General features: G+C 44.9%; 1 protein-coding gene across 4 annotated transcripts in view; it reads left to right on the top strand.

Moving 5' to 3' along the window:
* The window catches only part of ITPR1 (inositol 1,4,5-trisphosphate receptor type 1), a 450,198-nt gene that overhangs the window by 29,276 nt on the left and 398,970 nt on the right, over positions 1-21,952 (top strand). For all 4 annotated transcript variants that reach the window (XR_003856666.1, XM_029601463.1, XM_029601465.1 and 1 more), the window contains exons 2-3: positions 739-844; positions 1,820-1,890. Coding sequence is in view for 3 of the 4 variants with exons in the window: in XM_029601463.1 (XP_029457323.1) it covers positions 753-844; positions 1,820-1,890 (163 nt within the window). In the remaining variant the exon portion in view is untranslated. The remainder of the gene's footprint in view (positions 1-738; positions 845-1,819; positions 1,891-21,952) is intronic.

The following is a 21,952-nucleotide window of genomic DNA, read 5'->3' as shown; positions in this document are numbered from 1 at the left end:
GGAAGGTCACTGTATTCCTTGCTCAAGTTTGATGTAATGTTCATTTGTAATAAATTTCCTTGCTCTCCCTTGTTTGTTTGTTTGTTTTGGCTGTAATGAGGAACCGTGCATTTTCCAGCATTGCCCACGCCTGTGGAACTAGCTTCCTAGTGAACTGAGATCTTTATACGATCTTCTGACATTTAGGAAACAATAAAAATCCTGTTTATGCAAGCCTTCTGTTAGGATGCCTTAAGGATTTTTTTTATTTTTGTTGTTTTTGTTTTTGCTAGGTTTTGGGGTGGTTTAATTCTGTTTTATATTGTGGTTTTGAATTTGTTTTGAAGATTGATTTGTATGGTTGGAGATTGCAGAAGTGGCATGTACTATGTTTTGTATATGCCTTTTTAAAAAGATTTATTCCTTGGAGGTGTTACATTTAAGCGTGTAAATATTTTTAAATAAATCAAAGTCTCTGAACCAAGAGCCCGTTGCTCTTGTTTTCCAGTTCCATGCTATATCTCTGTTCCTATTTAATCCCATCCCTGTACCTGTTCAATGTAATTTCTAACTTCAGTTCTGCTGTAAACCGATATGATATAGCTACTAATATCGGTATAAAAAAGTGTTAAATAACCAGCAGTTAAGTGGTTAAATTAAGCGGTGGAAGTGCAAGATTTGAAAGACCTTGTCTCAAATTACTGCATGTCAGTAAGTAAGATTTAGCCACTCATACTTCTCTTGGTTCTGTGTTTTAAGGTACCTCCGGTAGAATGTCTGACAAAATGTCCAGCTTTCTACATGTTGGTGACATTGTCTCCCTCTACGCTGAGGGGTCTGTGAATGGATTTATCAGCACCCTGGGGTAAGTGCTTACTATAATGGAATTATTCTCCTGCACTTAGTAAAGATCCTCCTTCCTCACATTGGCTTCCATATCTGTGTATCCCAGTGGCGAGAGCATAGTGCGGTACGAGCTCTGACCTCCCTCCTGCTTCCAGGATGTGGCCCCATCTCTGCCCTGTCCTGTTTGTAACGGCTTGGCCTTCTGGGGGCTTTCTGTGTAACTAAAGCTCCACGCCACACGTGAAGGACTGTTTTCCAGACTCTGGATGGCCCATCTAATAGTTTAGGGCCTCGAACAAAGTGCAGTAACAGAGATGGTCATCTGGCACCAAGTTGAGCAGATCAGCTAGGCCAAGAATCAAGAGCTAGGTTTGCCACCTTGCCCCAGGTCAACCAAACAGGCTGATCCAGTCCTGATTTTGCCCATTTTGCAGCCTGGAAGTGTAGATCTGGCTTTCTCACTTATTTTCCTGAGAAAATCAAAACTATGATTCCATTCATGCAGTGATGCCAAACCAGGACTGGGGTGAGGCAGGTTGTAATGGGATTATCATCACAGGCACACTAGCAGGGATTTGCCTCTTGCTGACATCTTGGGTTTTGTTTTTTCTTTGTGTTTTTACAGTTAGTACACTCCTAAGTGTTCTGAAACGCTTCTCTGCCACTCGGTTATATTCATGATTTGTGAATCCATGTGACACCTGCCTGGGGTTCTAACAATCAGCACAGCGGTACCGCCACTTATTCACTTATTTATATATTATAAATCTAAATTGAAGGAACATTCGGCAGCTTTGAACACTAATATTTCAAGCAGGAAGTAAAAGAAGAACAAAAATGCTTTTACTGTGTTAATTGTTGATTTGCATCCCTTGTGTTGGTTGCTGATGCTAGCATTTAATCAACAGTACCTTTCCCTTCTTCAGTTACCCCTTCACCAGTATTTTATCTTGGACTGATCAAAAGCTTTACTTCTTTCCTTTCTTCCCCATAGCTTGGTTGATGACCGCTGTGTAGTGCAACCAGAAACTGGTGACCTGAACAATCCACCCAAAAAGTTTCGAGGTAAGACCACTGGCCAGTGCTGTGTGTTCCCCTGATTGAGGAAGGGACCCTGGAAATTTCCTGGTGGGGGAAGAAGCTATGAAAATGGGGGGGGGGGGGGGGGGGAGGGGGGGGTGATTGTTTCCTCTGGCTTCTAAGATGGGCGGGGGGGGGGGGTTTCTGTAGCGGCTGAGTGAGTTGGGGGGAGGATGGGATTGTATGGGTCATCCATTGTTGGATATGTCATGCGTTGCACCTCCCGCAGCAGCCGGACGCTTTGTGGACTGCATTGTCCGGGACTGCTGGACTTTGCCAGCTCTGTTTCCTTCGGTTATCACACAGGTCCTGTAAGACCTCTGGAATGAGCTTGAATACCAAAAAGATGAAAATCATAATTTGGCAAGAAGAGCTCAACTGCTGTAGAAATATTTGCTGAAGGATAGACTGGAACAAATCAAAGAATAAATATCTCAGTAGATGGATCACAGACTATGGAAAACTTGTAACAGAAGTAAAAAGAAGAATTTATTTATTAAATTCTTCTAGTTCGCATATTCCATGTGTTAGTTCACAGAGGCTTACAACATACATATATAATGGATAAAAACAAACTAAAACAATTGCCAATTCAAAACAAGAGAGAAAAAAGACCCCCATTACTTGAATATAATATAGTAATGACGGCAGAAAAAGACCAAATTTGCCCATGATAGTAACTGCCGTTTCTTCCAGATTACCCCCCCCATGCCTTTCTGTTAAGGGTAGGAACTGCCGCTCCTTCCAGATTACCCCCCCTCATGCCTTTCTGTTAAGGGTAGGAACTGCCGCTCCTTCCAGATTACCCCCCCTCATGCCTTTCTGTTAAGGGTAGGAACTGCCGCTCCTTCCAGATTACCCCCCCCCAATGCCTTTCTGTTAAGGGTAGGAACTGCCGCTCCTTCCAGATTACCCCCCATGCCTTTCTGTTAAGGGTAGGAACTGCCGCTCCTTCCAGATTACCCCCCCATGCCTTTCTGTTAAGGGTAGGAACTGCCGCTCCTTCCAGATTACCCCCCCCCATGCCTTTCTGTTAAGGGTAGGAACTGCCACTCCTTCCAGATTACCCCCCCCCATGCCTTTCTGTTAAGGGTAGGAACTGCCACTCCTTCCAGATTACACCCCCCATGCCTTTCTGTTAAGGGTAGGAACTGCCGCTCCTTCCAGATTACCCCCCCACCATGCCTTTCTGTTAAGGGTAGGAACTGCCGCTCCTTCCAGATTACCCCCCCCCCCCATGCCTTTCTGTTAAGGGTAGGAACTGCCGCTCCTTCCAGATTACCCCCCCCCCCCCCATGCCTTTCTGTTAAGGGTAGGAACTGCCGCTCCTTCCAGATTACCCCCCCCCCCCCATGCCTTTCTGTTAAGGGTAGGAACTGCCGCTCCTTCCAGATTACCCCCCCCCCCCAATGCCTTTCTATTAAGGGTAGGAACTGCCGCTACCATCCCTTTCTTTTTGTCTTTAGGGATCCGCAGTGTTCGTGCCATGCTCTTTTGAATTCATTAACTTTTCTCGTCTTCACCACCTCTTGTGCCTCTTGAGGCATTCACTACCATCTCTAAGAAGAAATGTTTCCTGATATTGGTTCTGAGTTATCCCCCTTGAGTTTCATATCATGACACCTAGTTCCTCTCTCCTTTCCAGCAGAAAAGGTTTGAAGTTTGTGCATTGTTGATACCTGTCAGGTATCTGACAGTCTGTATCAAATCTCCCCTGCACCTCATGAAAATGTGTTTAGCGCTTTCTTGAAGGTTTTCAACGATGGTGCTGTACGCTTAGTTTTGGGCGGTGAGTTCCATAATTGTGGACTTGCCACTGAGAACTCGCTGTTTCTCGTGATTTCTAGCCTGGCAATTTTGACAGTAGGCATTTCAAGCAACATTTTATCCATGGACTGCAGTTGATGTATAGGTTTGTATAATCTGAGTAGACACAAGCCAGGTTGAGGATTTATTGACCAACAGATTGTAAATCGTACTCAGGATTTTGTATTTTGATCTCCAATATGATGGGGAATCGGTGCAATTTCATAAGAGCAGGGAAATTGAACATTGGTTTTTGTGATTGTGATGAGTTCCTCAAGAGGAAGTTAGATTTAAAGCGCAAGACTAGGCTCCTGAGTGCTGACATCTGCTCAGGGGGGGGGGGGGGTAGGATACAGATGTGAAATGTGGGACTGTTAAGAGATTGTAAAGAAAATCTGGTGTTCTAGAAGAAACCTTAAGAGAGCGAGTAGGGCATGATCGCAAAAGGCGGCATGAGATGGTGGAAGGACACCAGTAGATCTGGTCAAAAGGAAACAGATTTGCAGGTCATATACTCGGAGGCTTTGGTGACAAACAAACTGATCTAGATGGAGGAAATTACATTAAGGTGTCAACATTTGGACACCTGAGTACAGTAGAGAGGAGAGGTAATGCCAGAGAGAAGCAGCATTCCAGACCTGCCAGCCTTTCTATCGAAGAGAACACTTGCTAATGATATTTCTGCCTTCGCACCTAATAACATATAATAAACCATCAACCAGGTTAGCCTTTTAAAATCTCTTCAACAGTTCCCCCTCCTCCCTGGCAGAGGATGCCTGATACTCCTGTTTCCCTGTGTGGACCTAGCATGTGGCACTGCTTCACATCTTTTGACCATCTGGGAGCCTTTGTGAGCTGATGTTGGAAATGTGACTTCCTGCCATCTGGTAAGCCTCCTATCTCATTTACAGACAGGGTTCTGCTCCTGCCTGGCACCTTCCTGTTTTTGTTCCCTGGCTTTGTACCATGCTGTCATTCAGTGGCATGCCTGGCTCTAAGGAGACTTGAGTCTGCAGCAGAGCTGAGCCCATCTATCACTGGATTTTGCCCATCACAAGCAGAGTTGGTGCAAGAACTTGATAATTCCTGGAGCCAGAATGGTGCAGCAAAATCCTGTGCAACCCAGTGGAGTTCCACTTTCTATTAAGGTCCTGCAAAAGCTGTAGCAAGCTCGGTAATGTTTCCATCTGGCTGAATGCTGCTGGTGATGGCTGCACTTACACCACCAAATTAGTTCAGAAAGTAACGCTGATGGCTTCTCATGCTTTCGTTTCATCCCCATCAGTCAATATCTGCTCCTTCTTGCCAAGTTACAGCAGTTTATTCAAATACATCAGTGTGTCTAGATTTGTTCTTCCAGCCCTAAAATCATCTGCTGTAAGTTACATGGATGGCTTTATTTTTATTTTTTTTTAAATCAGTCTTTTTACTTTTAAAAACAAATAAGAAACTTTTTAAAGACTTTTTTTTTTTTTTACAATAGAGAAAAAAATGGATACACAAGCTTTTTATCTGATGGCAGAAGCCATCGGATAATTACACCAATAGTATTCTGAAACATGCCAATCATTTAACATTTTTGAACAAAATGCAGATCAAACTCTTTTGCATTTATTCCAAGTCTGTCCTGTTAGTTAGATGACCTCCAGTGTTTTCTCCAATTGTCCATGAATGTATTGTGGACCATTTGCCTGGCTTCAGTCAACCAATCAATAAAATAAACCCATTATTAATGAAATCCTCTTATTTAATCTTTTAACATCCTATAATATACAAATCTAACTCTTACTCCAGTAAGAGCACATGTGTATACTGACAATTGACACCTTCAGGACTTGCACATCCAATATTGGTAAACAAAAATTAAATGTAGTACTTTCCAGTTGAAGCCTGTAGCTTCTCATTTCTTTTAAGAGTCAAATTTAACCAAATAACACCTGAAGGGACCCCGTATGTTCTCATACTCCTCCAAACAGCCTCTCCGTGAGCGTTAATCATTCAAGCAGTGCAATTTTGGAGGTTTGATGCCACTAGTATTCAATACTTGGATTAGACTTAACAGAAAAAAAAAAAAAGCAACAGTAAAACAAGGAAGCAAGCAAGAGCTGATTTAACGTGTCTTCCGAGTTTCCCTGGAAGCATCGTGCCGTCCACTTTCTCATCAAGCCTAAAGCAGGAGGTGTAGGTTACGTGTAACTGCTATGATAACATTTATTCTAATTCCACAAGATTCCAGAAAATAAAACCTAGCTACGGGTCCACTGCATGTCTCCAAGACACAGGATTAGAAGATCTACAAAAAAAAAAAATGGTTAGCAATAAGTAGGATGCAGGAGACTAGCCATAAGCTCCCTTCCCCTGCAACATATCAACACCCCATGCGCTGGAACTCAAATACTCTGCCCGGTTCTCAGGGCCCAGGTTTAACTGTAATTCTGTGTTCCACGTTTGAATGAGATTGGGAATATCATTCCCAAATGTATTTATTTCTAAAAATTATATCTTGCACATGCCAGTGTTCACGGCGGGTTACAAGTTTAAACAAAGAAAAAAACATAATTGAAATTTAAAAATATTTAATTGAAAACAAACTCTGATAAAGCCTGGAAATTACTTTTATAATTTGAGCCATACTCTTGTTTGGAAGGCGTTGGGTTTTGTAGGTAAATCATCCCTGTTCAAAATGATGAGAGCCCTAAATTGTAAACATAGATAGGGATATGGCAACCTTCAATTTAAATTATTAAACTGCCTCATAAAATCAGACCATATTTGTCATAAGAACATGAAACTACTGTTTCCCCATGTCTGAAGCAAAGGTTCATAAGGAGATGGCAGGATTACTTCTCAAAGAAGAAAAAGCTGCAAGAATGAACGAAGAAGCTGCTTGCACTGCAGAAAATATTCTTTTGAGTGTTTTGCAAACCGTGAGTCTGTTCTGTCCGTGTCTGATTGGTTAATCATATTAGATCAGAGAATTAAGTCGGGAGATGATTTTTTTTTCCATCCGCTTAATCAAAATCACTTTGTGCAGTGCTTGTTGCTTTTCGACTCTTTTTTTTTTTTTTTTTTTTGACTAACCCAGAGGAATGCTTTGTAAGGCGTTTTATGGGAGTGATGGCCTTTATAGTAATCAAAACAATCTTACAAAAAGTCTCCCTGTCAGACAATGGGAAGAATTGTGCAGCATCGTACCTGAATGTATGTTGCATTCAGGACAATCTGGGGACTGCAGGCATTCCATTCTATAATCCTGTGCTTGATAAATGAACACCGCATGAGACTTGGGTGTTACATCTCTTTAAATTTCACAGCTTTGTCCTCTTGCTTGCTGGATCTGATACATCAGGCCTGCTAACAGATAACCCAGATGGTTTCTAACTGAAAGGGGGGGAACGATGTGACTGCTGTGCCTAGTTACCCTGCTGTCAGCTGATGAAGAAACACTGAATTAGATGAATGTTTTCTTACCAGTCCAAAACTAGAGTGGAGGAGTAGCCTAGTGGTTAGAACAGCGGGCTTACGACCCAGGGAAATGAGGGTTCAGATCCCACTGTTGCCGCTCCTTGTCACTAGTACAAAATTAGCTTGTTAAGCCCTGCGGGGATAGGGAAATGCCTGTAGTACCAGAATGTAATCTGCTTTGATGTACACTGGAATATAAAAAAAAAAGAAATTCTTGGAATAAGCATCCATTTACCCAGTTAAGTGTAAAGTTTTTCAGGTTTGTATTAGATGAAAATCTTAATTAAGCATGTCTCTCAATGCAGTGATTTATATAGATTTCTTTTTCTAATTTGCTTTTAATGTTCCATATCACAAGCTACTCCTAGGACTCACTTGAATATTTATTTTCCTGCCCAACACATTGAAATCAATTTTGTGTTCAGTATATTGGCTTGCTGCTGCAGAGAGGCAGGGAGCTATCGGAGCATGGACCAGTTACATTTTTTATAATGTAGGCATCCAAAACTGCTCCTGCCTGTGTGGGGAGAGCAGCTGGGCTATGGAAGTAGGTCAGTGAGCCCTTGAGGTGCAGCTCTGGACTGTACTGTAGGGGATTACTCCTGAAGTTAATGGGGGGGTGGGAGGGAAGAGGCGGGGTCTGGCAATCTCGCACCAGTTTAGTGTTACCAAGACCAAGCCTGAATGCTTTTGTAGCAGGACCCCATGGCCCATGATCCCACAAGCTTGATTTCCTTCTCGCTTCTGTTTGGGTTGGAACAGATTATACAAACATGTGGCTTATCCAGATGTCAGGGTGATGCAGCACCTGACTGCTGAATATCTTTTTACTATTGACTGGTGTATCTGTAGCTCATAGAATCCTTGCTCTCTCTCTTGGAGAGAGCCTTAAAGTGTAATAATCTTAATTTAATTTAGACTTTATAGATTCTGCCTATCCTGAAGAGAATCCCCATTCAAAGTGGATCACAAATTTAAATCTCCAGACCCTCCAGTCACAATCCCCATTTCACACAAATATATGGCTTAAATAATACCTAATTAAAAATAACAAACCAGAAGGGATATAAAAAAGGAGCTGGGAGCTAAGCTTGGGAACAAATTCCCAAATCTATACAATAAAACAATCTGACCTAGGAACAGAACATCAGCCATCCTACTACCAGGGTAACTTGCAAAACCTCAGAGAAGCCAGCAAACGCAAACATTCTTGCAAACCGCGATTGTCTGGGGAGAAAACACAATAAATGAAATCTCAAAGAAGGCCAGTTAAAGAGCAGTGTCTCGGTTTTTTGCAGCAAGTCTGATAAGATTTCAGATTGCAGCTGTACAACAGCTCTGGTGCCATCCAGGTATAAGGCCTCTCTGGTTCTATTCAGTTTAAACTAGTTTAATTGCAGGGACAGCCTGATGAAATTCTTGACTAGAAGGAAGTGGCTGGAACAGTGCATGCCACTCAATTCCCTGGGCCAGATATTTAGCCCCCTCCCTTAAATGTAAGAGTCAAGATTTGAAAACAGACATGAAGTCTGAATGGGAGCTAGTGCAATGAGCTCCGTAGAAGAGTGGCACTGTCCTATCTCTTGGGTCCTGGGATAATTCTGACAGTTGCATTTTGCATGACCTGCCATGGTCTGTGTTTTTTTTTTTTTTTGGAATACACAAATAGCTGAGCTAGAACAAGTTGCCCAGCAAGTCACACATTTTATGAAAGCTTTTCTGGGATATACTTATACTGGGCTGTAATCTGTTCAGGAAGGACCAGATAGGGAGGAGGCGTGGCACTATATATATATATATATATATATATGTATAAAAAATTAAAGTAAAAGAATTGCAGGGCTTGCGAGGTAAGGAGGAGGCACTGAGAGTTAATCTGGAAAGAGGGAATGGAACATCTACTCATATTGGTATAAGATACAGAGCTCCATCACAGACAGAAGAAACAGATAGAGATTTAATGGAAGATATTGACAAACATATTTTGAAAGGGAAGGTGCTATTGCTAGATGTTGATTGGGATATCCTGGCTATGATGTCATCTAGAAGCAGGGAAATCCTGGATTCTCTGCAAGGAGAACTGTTCTGTCAGCCGGTAATGGAACCCACGCAGGAGGGGGCGATATTGAACCCGGTGCTTATCAACGGGGATAGGAAGTAGATGAGCAGGGGGATATAATAAGGGCAATTAAACTTTAGATAGGAAAGTAGGTAATGTTTAGAGGAAAAAGAGTAGTTGAACAGGTAAGAGAAAAAAGGTTGGAATTCATAAACAAGAGATCCCAGAAAGAGAGGAAGACAGGTGACAATATCTGGAAAAGCTAAGAGAAGGTGTAAAAATAGTCAGGAATGCAAAAATTCAAATGGAAGAAAAAATAGCAAATACAGTAAAACAGGGGGACAACTTGTTTTTTATATGTCAGTGATAGAAAGAAGTGCAAAAGTGGCAGTGTGTGAGATCCAGAGGTGAAGGGGAGGAATATATAGAGGCTGATGAGGAAAAAGTGAAATTGTTTAACAAATATTTCTGTTTGATGTTCACTGTGGACAGGCCAGGAGCCAGGATCACATAAAAGAAACACAAATAAGATTGGACATGAGGTAAACCTTGATTGATTTTTTCATGAAAGTGTGTTTGGAGGAGCTGACTAAACTTAAAGTAGATAAGGCGATAGGGCCAGGTGGGATACATCGGAGGATATAAAAGGAACATAGAGAAGTTCTGGCAGCAATGCTGTCTGACCTTTTGAAAGCTTCTTTTGAATCAGGAGTAGTTCCGGAGGACTGGAGATGAGCAGATGTGGTTCCTATTCATACAAGTGAAAGTAAGGAAGAGCCTAGGAACTACAGACCGGTTAGTCTAACTTTTGCGCTGAATAGATTAATGGAATCACTGCTAAACCAAGAATAGTGCAGTTTCTGGAATCCAGTGGATTGCAAGATCCAAGGCAGCATGCTTTTATCAGAGGTAGGTCTTATGAGATGGATCTGATCTATTTCTTTGGCTGAGTGACCAAAGAGTTGTATCAAGGGAGAGCACTAGAAGTAGTATACTTGCATTTTAGTAAGGCATTTAGCACAGTTTCACATAAGCAACTTTTAAATTGAGCACCCTTAGTATGGGCCCTATAGTGACTGAGTGGGAGGTGGTAAATGGAGTTCACACAGAGGAGGAGAGCATTACTAGCGATGTGCTTCAGGGATCGGTTCTTGGACTGATTTTTTTTCAACATTTTCGTTAGCAACATTGCAGAAGTATTGTTGGGAAAAGTTTTTTTTTTGTTTTGTTTAATTAAAAAATTTTTTTTTAAAATTGCTGATGATACCAAAATCTGCAACAGAGTAGACAGCCAGGAAGTTGTGGAAAACAGGAGGGATCTGTCGAAATCTCAAGGGAATGGTCTAGTTTCTGGCAGCTAAGATGTAATGCTAAAAAAAAAAATGCAGTTATGCATTTAAGCTGCAGAAACCCAAGAGATACAGTATTGGGAATAAAATTCTAAGCATAACAGAAGAGTGGCAGTATTTGGGGGTGATTGTATTTGATGATCTTTAGGTGGACAAAACACCCCAGTATAACAAAGAAAGTAAGGTAGGTGAACTAGGCTGGGATACAAGCATCAAAACCCCCAAGGCATGGCAGTTAGGCAGAGTGGCAGCAAGATCCCAAAGGTGCATTCAGTTGTCTTGTCACGTGCGTGGAAATTCTGGAAAGCCCAACAAAGGCAGATTGATTTTTCAAAAAGACCAGCTTTTTCATCAGCTGTGGTACCAGCCTTGAGCAATGAACGCTCACAATGTCCGCTGCCATTGAGAAGACGTGTTTGCTGGGCATTCAGGTTAGTGGCAGGAAAGATAATGCTGAGGCATCTTGGCCAGGGCCTGCCAGATCATGGACTTGTGGGAACAATATGCCAGTGCATCTGCATCCATGACCGCGATGCGTTCTATTTGATAGTGAGCCACAAACCTGTCTGCTGGGGTGGGGTGAGAGTGTCTCTCTATTGCCAACTGCTTTAGCTATGGCCTGTGTCAGGAGAGATGGTTCTGTGGGGGGAACATGGCTTTGATGTACTGAAGTGGGGGAAGAAGTGCTAGCTGACAGGGTGCTTACTCGTTCCTGCACTACTCTCTGGGATGGACGCACTACATCCCCACTGTGCCTCCATCTCTGATACTCATGTTTCATACACTTGCTGCCACTGTCTCTCTATGTATGTGAAACACCAGAACTGGAGGGAAAGATTCCCTTTCACCCATAGTCACAAAGTGTGGCAAGCCCTTAAGTATTTCCTGTCAAGTTTCAGTCTCCTTTGCACCTGCAAAGAGCCACAAACCGCAGCACCCTTGCTTCCATTCCCTCTAGCTCACAGAAACCCTCTTAACTTTTCCTCCAGAATATTTACTGTGGGGCTGACCCCACCCAGGGTGGTGCTTCTGGGACCCTGATCCTCCATGGCATCTATGAAAGGCATCAAGGCTTGTATCAGCTGCTTCATCACTACCCAGTAATGATGCCCTGGAAGCAACCCACACACATCTCTGATTCCAGAAACAGATCATGAAGGGGGTGTCTGCTGCTCCACTAACCTTTGTAGCATCAGATAGGTGGAATTCCAGAGGAATCAGAACACACAAGGCATGCCAAATTCTTCCGGCTTCTCTTGCAGATGCTGCCCATACCTCAATGAAAATGTCCCGCTATTTTCCTGCACCTCTCCATCGGGGTCCTTCAAGACTGGAATCCTGTGGACCTTGGGCCCCAACCCCAGGGCACTCCTCACTGCCAGGTGCAGTAAGTGTGCAAAGGAACAGATCTCCTGAAAGCCCCCCCCCCTCCCATTGCCCTTATATTTGCACCACTGTCTCTCAAAAAAAAAAAAAATCTGAAAACTCCTGCGCCTCCAGGCTAGCTGCCAGCCTTCCAGCATATTTCTTATGGCTGATAAGATACTACATTAGGTTATCATCAGTGTTGTTCTCTGCTTCAATGGCAGGGGGAATGAAGAAAAGGTGACTTTTATGGCATTCCGACAACAACCAACAAGGGCTGAATTGCACAGGCTGGGTAAACAAATAAGCGTGGGAGGAGCTTGCTTATTGCGGCGGTTACTACCCCTAACCAATTAAGCTAGATACTTCACTTAGAAGCAGTTCCAGCACTGCTCTCTACATTAATGGCGGGGGTGGATGGGATATAGAACCAAAAGGTTACATTAATAGCGGGGGTGGAAGGGAAATAGAACTAAAAGGTTACTAAAGGCCAAGAGTAACAGATAAGTATGAGAGAGAGAGAGAGAAAAAAGTGTGGAAGCTTGCTTGGCAGACTGGATGGGCCATTTGGTCGTCTTCTGCCATCATTTCTATGTTTCTAAGAGGGCTATCTGTCCCCTGGGTGTGCAGCATAGTACGGCTGCACCTGAAATCGGTCCCAGCTATAGCTGCTGTCTGCCCTGTCTCAGCCAGTTCCCACCAGTGTGCCATCATGGAGAGGTAAGCGTGCATAACATTTGTGCTGGTCCAGATGTTGCTGGTGAAATGCACTTTATCTCTTCCTGAGCCAGCTGTGCCTGCATGTGTCTATGGTACTGGCTGTACAGGGTAGGGATAATCTGCCTACTAAATGTCATCCTGGATGGCCCTTTGTAATTGGGGGCTAACAGATGAAGCAGATGCTTAAAGTCCAGGGCAATAATTTCCCTGATGCAGCTTGTTACTACTTTCCATGTTGCCTGCTTCTTGCCTTGGGACAGTGATACATAAAAAACATAGAAACATAGAAGTGACGGCAGAAGAAGACCAAATGGCCCATCCAGTCTGCCCAGCAAGCTTTCACACCTATTTGTTTTCATACTTATCTGTTACTCTGACCACTGAGGTCAGGGCCCTTATTGGTAACTTTTTGGTTCCAATTCCCTTCCACCCCCACCATCGATGCAGACGGCAATGCTGGAGCTGCATCTAAGTGAAGTATCTAGCTAATTGGTTTGGGGTAGTAACCTCCGTAATAAGCAAGCTACTCCCGTTTGTTTACCCTGCCTGTGCAATTCAGTCCTTGTTGGTTGTCTGAATATAAATCCTCTTTACTTCATTCCCCCCTGTTGTTGAAGCAGTGAGCTGCGCTGGATATGTATTCCAAGTGAAGTATCATGCTTAATTGATTCGGGGTAGTAGCCACCGTAACAAGCAAGCTACACCCATGCTTATTTGTTTACCCAGACTATGTAATTCATTCCTTGTTGGTTGATGCTGAATATAAATCATCTTTTCTTCATTCTCTCTGCCGTTGAAGCAGAGAGCTATGCTGGATGTGCATTGAAAGTGAAGTATCAGGCTTATTTGGTTTGGGTTAGTAACCTCCGTAACAAGCATTCCAAGTGAAGTATCAGGCTTAATTGATTTGAGGTAGTAACCGCTGTAACAAGCAAGCTAATTCCCTGCTTTTTTGTGGATGCAAATCCTTTTTTCCACATTTCCTCTTGCCGTTGAAGCATAGAGCAATGTTGGAGTCACATTAACTGTGTGTATGTTTATTGAATAAGGATATTAATCTCCAGGTAGTAGCCGTCATTCCCGCAAGCAAGCCACCCCCTTGCCTCTTCTCTTCATTCACATCCTCTAGACTTTATGGATCCACAGTGTTTATCCCACGCCCCTTTCACATCACTCCATTTCCTCTACGGTGGGTTGCAGATGCAAGGCAGGGGCCTGCTGACCTGCCCACCTGGCTGGTGGAAGGGATTGTGGGAACAGCCTGGCTTTTGTTTTGAGTGGCAGAGGGGATCTTAAGGCTGATAGTACTGCTGCCTTCCCCTGCTGCCAGTGCTAATGGGTGTTACTTTTGTAGGTGACACTGCATATCAGTGTTTGTGAGATGCCCTGGTACCTTCCCTCAACTTACTGCAGTGAATACATTGAGCAAAACATGGGTCCTCCCTCACTTTAAAGTAATTCCAGATCATGGATGTCTTGCGTGATCTTTCCTCTGCATCCTTGGAGGCTGAGGCAGGCACTGGAGTTGAAGTTGGAGATGAACTGTGAGGAAAAATGTCAGGAGCATTGCTCATTCTCTCTGCCTGCACTCCTTGCTTTTCCTGAGGGGTGTTGTTGTGACTGTCTGTATGTCTCATCCATCACTTCTTTGGAGGCTAAGAAGATACTGAATAGACTTTCCAACTTTTTTTTCAAATACTAGTTCTTCAATAGCTTCTGATTTAGGGCATCCCAGACAAAATTCTTCCTCAGAATCAGTTGTTGAAAATAGTGCCTCCATTACCACAGAAACAGTAATCGTGGAGGAATGCGCTGCAGGCTTTGGGTATTTCATTTCTGCTAATTTGCTTTTCTAACGCCAACTTCCGATGATTCTACCCCCTTTTGCCCATGCTTCAAAACAAGAGGGACAATAACAGGTGGTGGCGGCACATTCTCTTTCAGTTTCTTGTGGCTTCTTTTCCTGGCTTTCTGTGGATTAAAAAAAAAAAATCTAGGGGCAGGACTTCCTTTCTTCTTGCTGCTACTGGTACTGCTTGTACGTCTGACAGGCTAGACTGGCTCTGCAGCAGCACCCAGTCCTCCGCCTTTGCGATTCCCTCCTTTCCTTGCAGTGGCATGATGGAATTTGAAGTGCCTAGTGAAGGCTTTGATAGCACAATAGAATTTAATACTGTACCAGTACTCTACTACTGAATAAGTGTGCCTGTCACACATAATCTAGCTCACTTCTCTGTCTGCAGCTAAACAAAAATCAGTCTGCATTAGCACTGCTTCAGTCTCCGCGCCATTCCTCTGTTCCCAGTGAAAACAGAAAGCAGTGCCACTGCCTCTCTGTTTTCCCACAGTGAGTGAGACCACTGACTGCAGCAGAGAAAATCAGAAAAAGCCCAATGCTGCCTTTTTAAAAAGCTTTTCTTTCTGGGAGCTTCTGAAGACGCAACTCATCTCTGCAAAATGCAAGGGAGCAAATAGTTTCTTGTACATGCTCAGACCTTTCAGAGGGAGGAAGTCGGTGTCATTTGATCCAGATGGCAGCTGTTGATTCGTTAAAAAGATGCTTCAGCATGATTTGTCCTCCATCTGATCTCCTTGCTAGGTTGTCTCACCTAGGCTGCAAGGAGGCTGCCATGTCACACAAGCAAGAGTTGATTGCTATAGTTACCAGTTAGACCCTGCCTTACAGCTGTTTGCTCAGCATAGTCAAAGACTTGAATGAGAGAAAAAAAAAATAGTGTTTAGATTTGTGGGCTCCCTCCATTTGTTTTGGGGTCCACAAATGAAACAAAAATTTCATTTTGCCCATTTGTTTCAAACAGATGCAGATCCATACTACTTAAATTCCTTATTTTGCCTCTGCCTGATTTAGTACTTTCTCCCAATCAGGAAAAATAGTGAAAGTTCTGAGGTAGTGATCGGACCAGATGATAAGCAAGATAGTAATGTTTGAAATTGTCAGCATTATCTACCTTATAAATGGCCTGTGACCGACGGCCCGCAAATGCGCAGTAGAGACCAGCTCTACCGCGCATTTGCGGGCGAGCACGTCGCTCTGAGGCAGCTTCAGAAAGAAAAAAAAATGGCGGCGTCCAGTGGCAGCAGCGGCGGTACCGGCAGCGGGCGGCGATGGCGGTGGCGACGGCGGTAGCGGGCGGCGACGGCGGTAGCGGGCGGTAGCGAGGGAGGGAGAAGAGAGAGAGAGGGAGGGACGGACTGAGTGGGAGGGAGGGACGGAGAGAGAGAGTGGGAGGGAGGGACTGAGTGGGAGGGAGGGATTGAGTGAGGGGGAGGGACTGAGTGAGAGGGAGAGGGGGGACTGAGGGAGGGAGTGGGACTGGGAGAGAGAGGGAGGGAGTGGGACTGAGGGAGAGTGAGTGGGACTGAGTGAGTGAGAGGGAGGGGGGGGAGGGAGTGACTGAGTGGGAGGGAGGGATTGAGTGAGGGGGAGGGACTGAGGGAGGGAGTGGGACTGAGGGAGAGGACGGAGGGAGTGGGGACTGAGTGAGAGTGAGTGGGACTGAGTGAGTGAGAGGGAGGGAGAGAGGGGGGAGGGAGTGAGTGAGACTGAGTGGGAGGGAGGGACTGAGTGATAGGAGAGGGAGGGTGGGGAGGAGTGGGTGAGGGAGGGGGTGGTGAAGAGTGAGGGGAGAGAGAAAGAGGGGGAGGTGAGAGACAGAGGGATGTAGCCCGTTTTAACGGGCTTAACGGCTTGTTACTGTATAAAGAGGCTAAGAGCAAGTCTGTAATACCAGCCTGATGAGTAGGGGCAAACTTTAGCTGAGATAAGCCCAGAACCGACATAGCAGCCAAGAAATTGGCTTGTGATAAGGGCACGTTCTCAATGTATCAGAATTGCTACCAAGCATGAGGAAAGTTCCAACCATAGCCGAGAGCTGAGCTCACAAGCTGAGAGGCATGACATTTGGAGGGTGTGGATAAAAGGAATCCCAAAATGCATTGGCTCTTTCAATAGCATGCACGCACAGCTAAAGGGATGATCTAATTTCACTTTCCGAAGGAGCACAATCTGGTGCTTCCCGGTTTCCCTGTCCTGGGTATGTGAACCAGATTATACCCTGGAATATAAAGCTTTGTTGGCATTGGTCCCTCTACGCCCACAGTGAAATCTGCAAGCACGTCTTCAAGATAGCCAGGGCCTTGTTTAGAGCTTGTATTGAAATACAGTTAAATTCCGGTTTTAAATAAGATGAATTAAAACCACAGTGTGATCTTAATGGTCTGAGCAATGATGGATCACGATTTTTTTTTTTTTCTCTGACTGAACATTAGTGGTACTTTAGTATCTCCCTGTACTCTTAATGGTACTAATATAGGCATAAGACGGCTCTGCCTGTTTTTCTTAATTTAGCTGCTATTGCACTTGCTCCCTACACATTTATTAGTACAAATTGCATTATGAGCTGAATTGGGGGACACGGGTAGAGCTGTGTGTGGATGAGAAGCAGCAGGAAATCGCTACATAACCAGATCTGAGTAAATACCTTTATTCTGTAGGATATGCCCTCATGTAATTGGGATTTGTCCAGTGATGAATGAGGAGGATGTGGGCAGGGAAGCATCTTGAGGTAGTGCAGTTATTAGCCCTCTTCTCCTTGTCTCTCCCCACTGACTTTTCGTGTCTTGCTCCACAGTTGATAATTGCTAGATCTGATTTTTCTCCGACGTCTTGTCACAATCGAGAAAGCGATGGTTGCCCCTTAGAAGACCTAGTTTGATTTCCGAGTCGTGCCTTCTGCTCCCTGGGCTCGCCTGAGATTCTGTAGAGGCAGCGCTGAAAAGCCCCCATTGGGTGGAAAAGTCCCAATCACTGCCAAATGGCAATAGCTGGTGACCAGATTTAGGGCCCCCAGGAGCCAATTTCTGGAAAGAGCTGTGATTTATGGCCCCAGCCAAGGACTGTGTTGCTATGATAAGACTAAGTGTACTGGGGGGAGATATTAAATAGGGGGAAAATCCCCGGATATTTGTGAATGAAGGCTCCGAGTTTTAGAGCCCAGCAGAGGCTGGGTTCAGTTGAGCTGGATGCCCAAAGGAGCGGGAGGAAACTGGTTTTGAGTGTTATGCAAGGATAATTGCGCAAACAGCATAAGAGGAAACGGGAGAATGAAGTCCCCAGCAAAAGCCATTCATGGGGGGAACGTGGTAGCAGAAAATCCCACAAGTTTCTTACTAGGATGGCTGGGAGTGGTGGTCCCTAAATGCACACCAAGCAAACAGCAGCAGTTAAGGGAGGCTGTTTGGAGAGCAGAATTACTTCTGATTAAAACAATCAGTCATTTGTTTGCAAAAAGACTTCTTGGAAGAAAAAAAAAAATCCAGACAGCAAATCCTGCAGATGTCGCATAGAGCAGGACATGAAAAATTAAAATGGGGGGTAGGTGGGGATGGTATATTAAAAACTGTGCAAACACCACAAGATGCTTCCCACCCCACCAGTGATAAATATGATGTACTCAAATGCCAGCGCTACTGGCCATGGTTTAGTTGAGAATATCTGGACGTTGCCTTCCAGTAAAATGTTGATCAGACACCCCAGGAGCTTCTGTGTGCGTGAGTACACCCTGAAAGCCAAAGGTCAGCATCAGTCTTTTAGGTCACAAACTCCAGACATGGAGCTACTGCCCTCTGCTCTGCGGGGACTCTGGCACCACTGGCCACTCCTCTTCCCCATCCCTCTAGCAGCACTAAGGCAAATAGCTTCTTACGTCCTCAGTCTCTACAGAGGCATTGCAGGTTACTCAGCTTCAAAGGTCATCATTTGTGAGCATCCCCAAGGAAGTGGTGGGGGTTGGGGTGGAGAGCGGAGTAATAGAAAGCATGAGACGGACACAGAGGATCTTTCTAGCATGGGGTAAAACCAGAGGCAAGAAAAAGAGAATAGACAGACTTGATGGGGTGGCATTTCTCATAGATCATCAATTTTGTATAATTCGCAAGAGAGATCATGGCCCAGTCTCTAGGTAACTGGACGTTCGCAGCAGGATGTGGTTGAGAGTTCACTCCTGCCAGAAAAGGCTTCGGCTTTGGTTTTGGTTTTCTTAAAGGTGTGAGATCTCGCCTTGAGAAGTGAGAGCAGATTAGTGGTCAGGATCTGAGACCTATGCACTGCAGTCCAGCTTACTCACCCAAGTCCCTTAACATTGGTCACAGAGCAGCATGAGGTATGACTTGGATGAATTCTCTACACATACAGCATGCCTCATTACATGCTTAGTTGTCCTTGGGTGGCTACACATGTGTGTCAAGCGTGTGGAAGGAGCTGCGCAATCCCTGGCTAAGAACTCGCTGCTCCAAACAAGAAAGGATTTATCTACAAAAAACGTAATGAACAAGTGTGAGCCTAAGCTGGAGGCTGGCGCTGCTTATTAACCGGTGCACAGAGGGTGGCTGAGGTGACAGCTGCCTAATCTTTGTCCTAGCACAGAACGGAAGGCCATTTTCTTCCAAGGGCATCAGCTTCAACCTGTTCGTTTGGGATCCCCCTGGGCGCTTGTGTCTTGGACTGGCCATTGTTGGAGACAGGATGCTGGACTCCACGGACCTTGGTCTGACCCAGCATGGCATTTCTTCTGGGTTTTTATTTTTTATTTTTTGCCCCAGCAGTATCTTCCTCATTTTGAGCTACAGCGCCATGAGCCTTCATCTGCAGTGACCTGGTGGAAGGAGGTTTCTTCTCTTTAGATTCCCTGCCCAGCTATCACACCAATGAACCTTAAGCAAGGGTCACACATGGCAGCTCCCTTTGAAACCAGGCTAATGTGGACCCTAAATCTAACCCGTAGAAACCTGATGGCAGAAAGACCATACGGCCTACCCACTCTACCCATCCACAACAACTGCTCAGCTCTACAATCCCTTCCACTCCTTCAGAGATCCCCCTGTGCTTGACCCATGTTTTCTTCAAATTCAGATGTCGCCACCACCTCCATGGGGGAGGCCATTTCATGCATCCACCACCCTCTCTGTAAGGAAGTATTTCCTTAGAGCGACAGCTGTGAGTGCTGCCTCTGCAGCATCCCCAGCTGGCCCAGGAAGCAGAAGCCCGGCCCGTGAATTGAAGCCACGCTTGCCACTTCAGCCGGCATGCCAGTACAATTTTTTTTTTTATGCCTGTGCCATAAAACATAATGGTGAAAACAAAAAGTCCCAAGAGAGACTCCCAAGACTGCCAAAAGAGGTCTTCATGTAAACCGGCCTCCCCTTCCCATCCTGGTGATAACTGCTCCCGGCTGAAAATCTTGCCGCTTGTCATACGTGTGAGCAGTCTGATCCAGGACGGCCGTACGCACAGCGCAAGCCTGCCCGGAGTCCTGTGTGAAAGGGCGGCATGTGAATGCAAGCAACAAACGTACGTCTCCTGCCCAGCCCTTTGCAGGCAGAAATTGTGTGGGATCTCTGCTCCCTGCCTTCAGAATGAGGTTCTGACCACTGATGGCTTCTGTGAGGGCCCAAAACCCCATCCTTTCTCTTTGCGCTAGGAGTCCCGTGCCGTTGGACTCTGCATATAGAAGCTCGCTGCTGGCACCCAGTGCTACACCAGCATATCTGTGGTTGTGGGTCCCCCTCCCCCTTTGTATTGTGCATTACCTCGGGGGGGGGAGGGGATGGGGGGCACAGTGGCAGCTGCTTCCGTCGGGGGCTTGGGACGTAGGGACGGCTTCAGCCTCTTCCACTGTCTGCTCGCACCTCCTTCGCTGCACTTTTGTTTAGCTTGTTGCTAAGTGACACAATTAACTTTTGGCTGGACCGTTGAAGACTGATTCCGAGTTTTATTTAGATTAAAAATTTCTGCCTAGCACAGAAGAATTACTGAACGCCGTAACTGAAATTCCTCTGGGCCGGCTTTGGTCGTTGCACGTGACGGCACTGCAGGCATGAATGGGAGGCACTTGTACACAGATTTCCATGTTGCCCTGCTCTGGGATCCTGTTAGTTTGGTGCTGAATATTGAAATTGCCTCAACTTAGGATGAGAAATAAAGCAATTAAGCTGGACAGTGTGGTGTGCGGCACCCTCTCCTGGCTGCAGGAGGAGGAGCCTCATTAGTACTTAATTGCCAGAGAACCAGGGCTAGCAGGAATCCTTCCCCATGAGCCCCATTGGCTCTCTCCTATAGTGCACGAGGGCTTCTCTGACAGACTCTGGCTACTTTGTGATGGTTTTTCTTATAAAAAAAACCCCTTAAGATGTGGTTGTTCAAACAAGCCTTCCCTAATCAAGGCTAACAACTGCCACGTAGCAATAGCCATGTCTTAGATCAGTTCTTCCAGGTTGTAGTTAGTTAATGAGTTATCTGTCCTCTCTTCTGTCCTCCCCCCCAGTTCCATGCCCTTGTTTTATTGTAACTTTTAAGCTCCTCTTTGTTAAGGTTATGTTATAATACTTCGTTCCCTGTAAACCGATATGATATCTTTTTTCATGAATCTCGGTATATAAAAGTGTTAAATAAATAATAGAAATGTAACAGACCCTACAGCCTATCTGGTCTGCTCATCCATACTCGGCTTTACAATCCCTACCACTGCCTCGGTGATCCCATCCTTTCTTGAATTCAGATACTGACCTTGCCTCCAGCACCTCCACTGGGAAGGCTGTTCCTTTGTTAAATGCTTCCTGCCCCCTTTCACACTCATCCCCTTGACTCCTTGTTCTAGAGCCTCCTTTTCTTTTGAAAAGAGGCCTGTCTCCTGTGCATTAATACCTTGGAGGTATTTAAATGTCTGCATTACTATATCTCACCGATCTTGCCTTTCCTCTAGGATATATGTGTTTAACCCTGTAAGTATGTGCGTTAGAAAGAAGATGATTGTCCATTATAGTGGTCACCATCTGGGCCAGCTCCATCTGGTTTGTGTCTCTTTTGAACGCGTGCAGTTTCTAGATTTGTACACAGTTTTCCAAATGAGATCAGGCAGGGGCATTATCACTTCCTCTTTTCTGCTGACCATTCCTCTCCCGAACCCACCTATGTATCTTTCTGGTTTTGCTGACTCCTTAGCCACCTGTTTTACCACCTTAAGGTTATCAGATACAGTCGCTCCCAGATCCCACTCTTGTTTCATGCTTTAAAGAATTTCACCCCATCCTGTACTGTTCCCTTGAGTTTTTGCAGCCTAAATGCATGACTCTGCAATTTTTTTTTTTAGCATTAAATCTAAGCTGCCAGTCTCTAGACCATTCCTCAAGCTTTACTAGATCCCTGCTCATGGTTTCTACATCTTCCAGCTGTGTCTGCCCTGTTACACCTGCAAAAAACCCCAAA

The sequence above is a fragment of the Rhinatrema bivittatum genome, chromosome 4, assembly GCF_901001135.1.
Source record: "Rhinatrema bivittatum chromosome 4, aRhiBiv1.1, whole genome shotgun sequence".
NCBI lineage: Eukaryota > Metazoa > Chordata > Amphibia > Gymnophiona > Rhinatrematidae > Rhinatrema > Rhinatrema bivittatum.
Note: the sequence above shows the minus strand (reverse complement) of the source record. Positions and strands in the feature narration are given on the sequence as shown.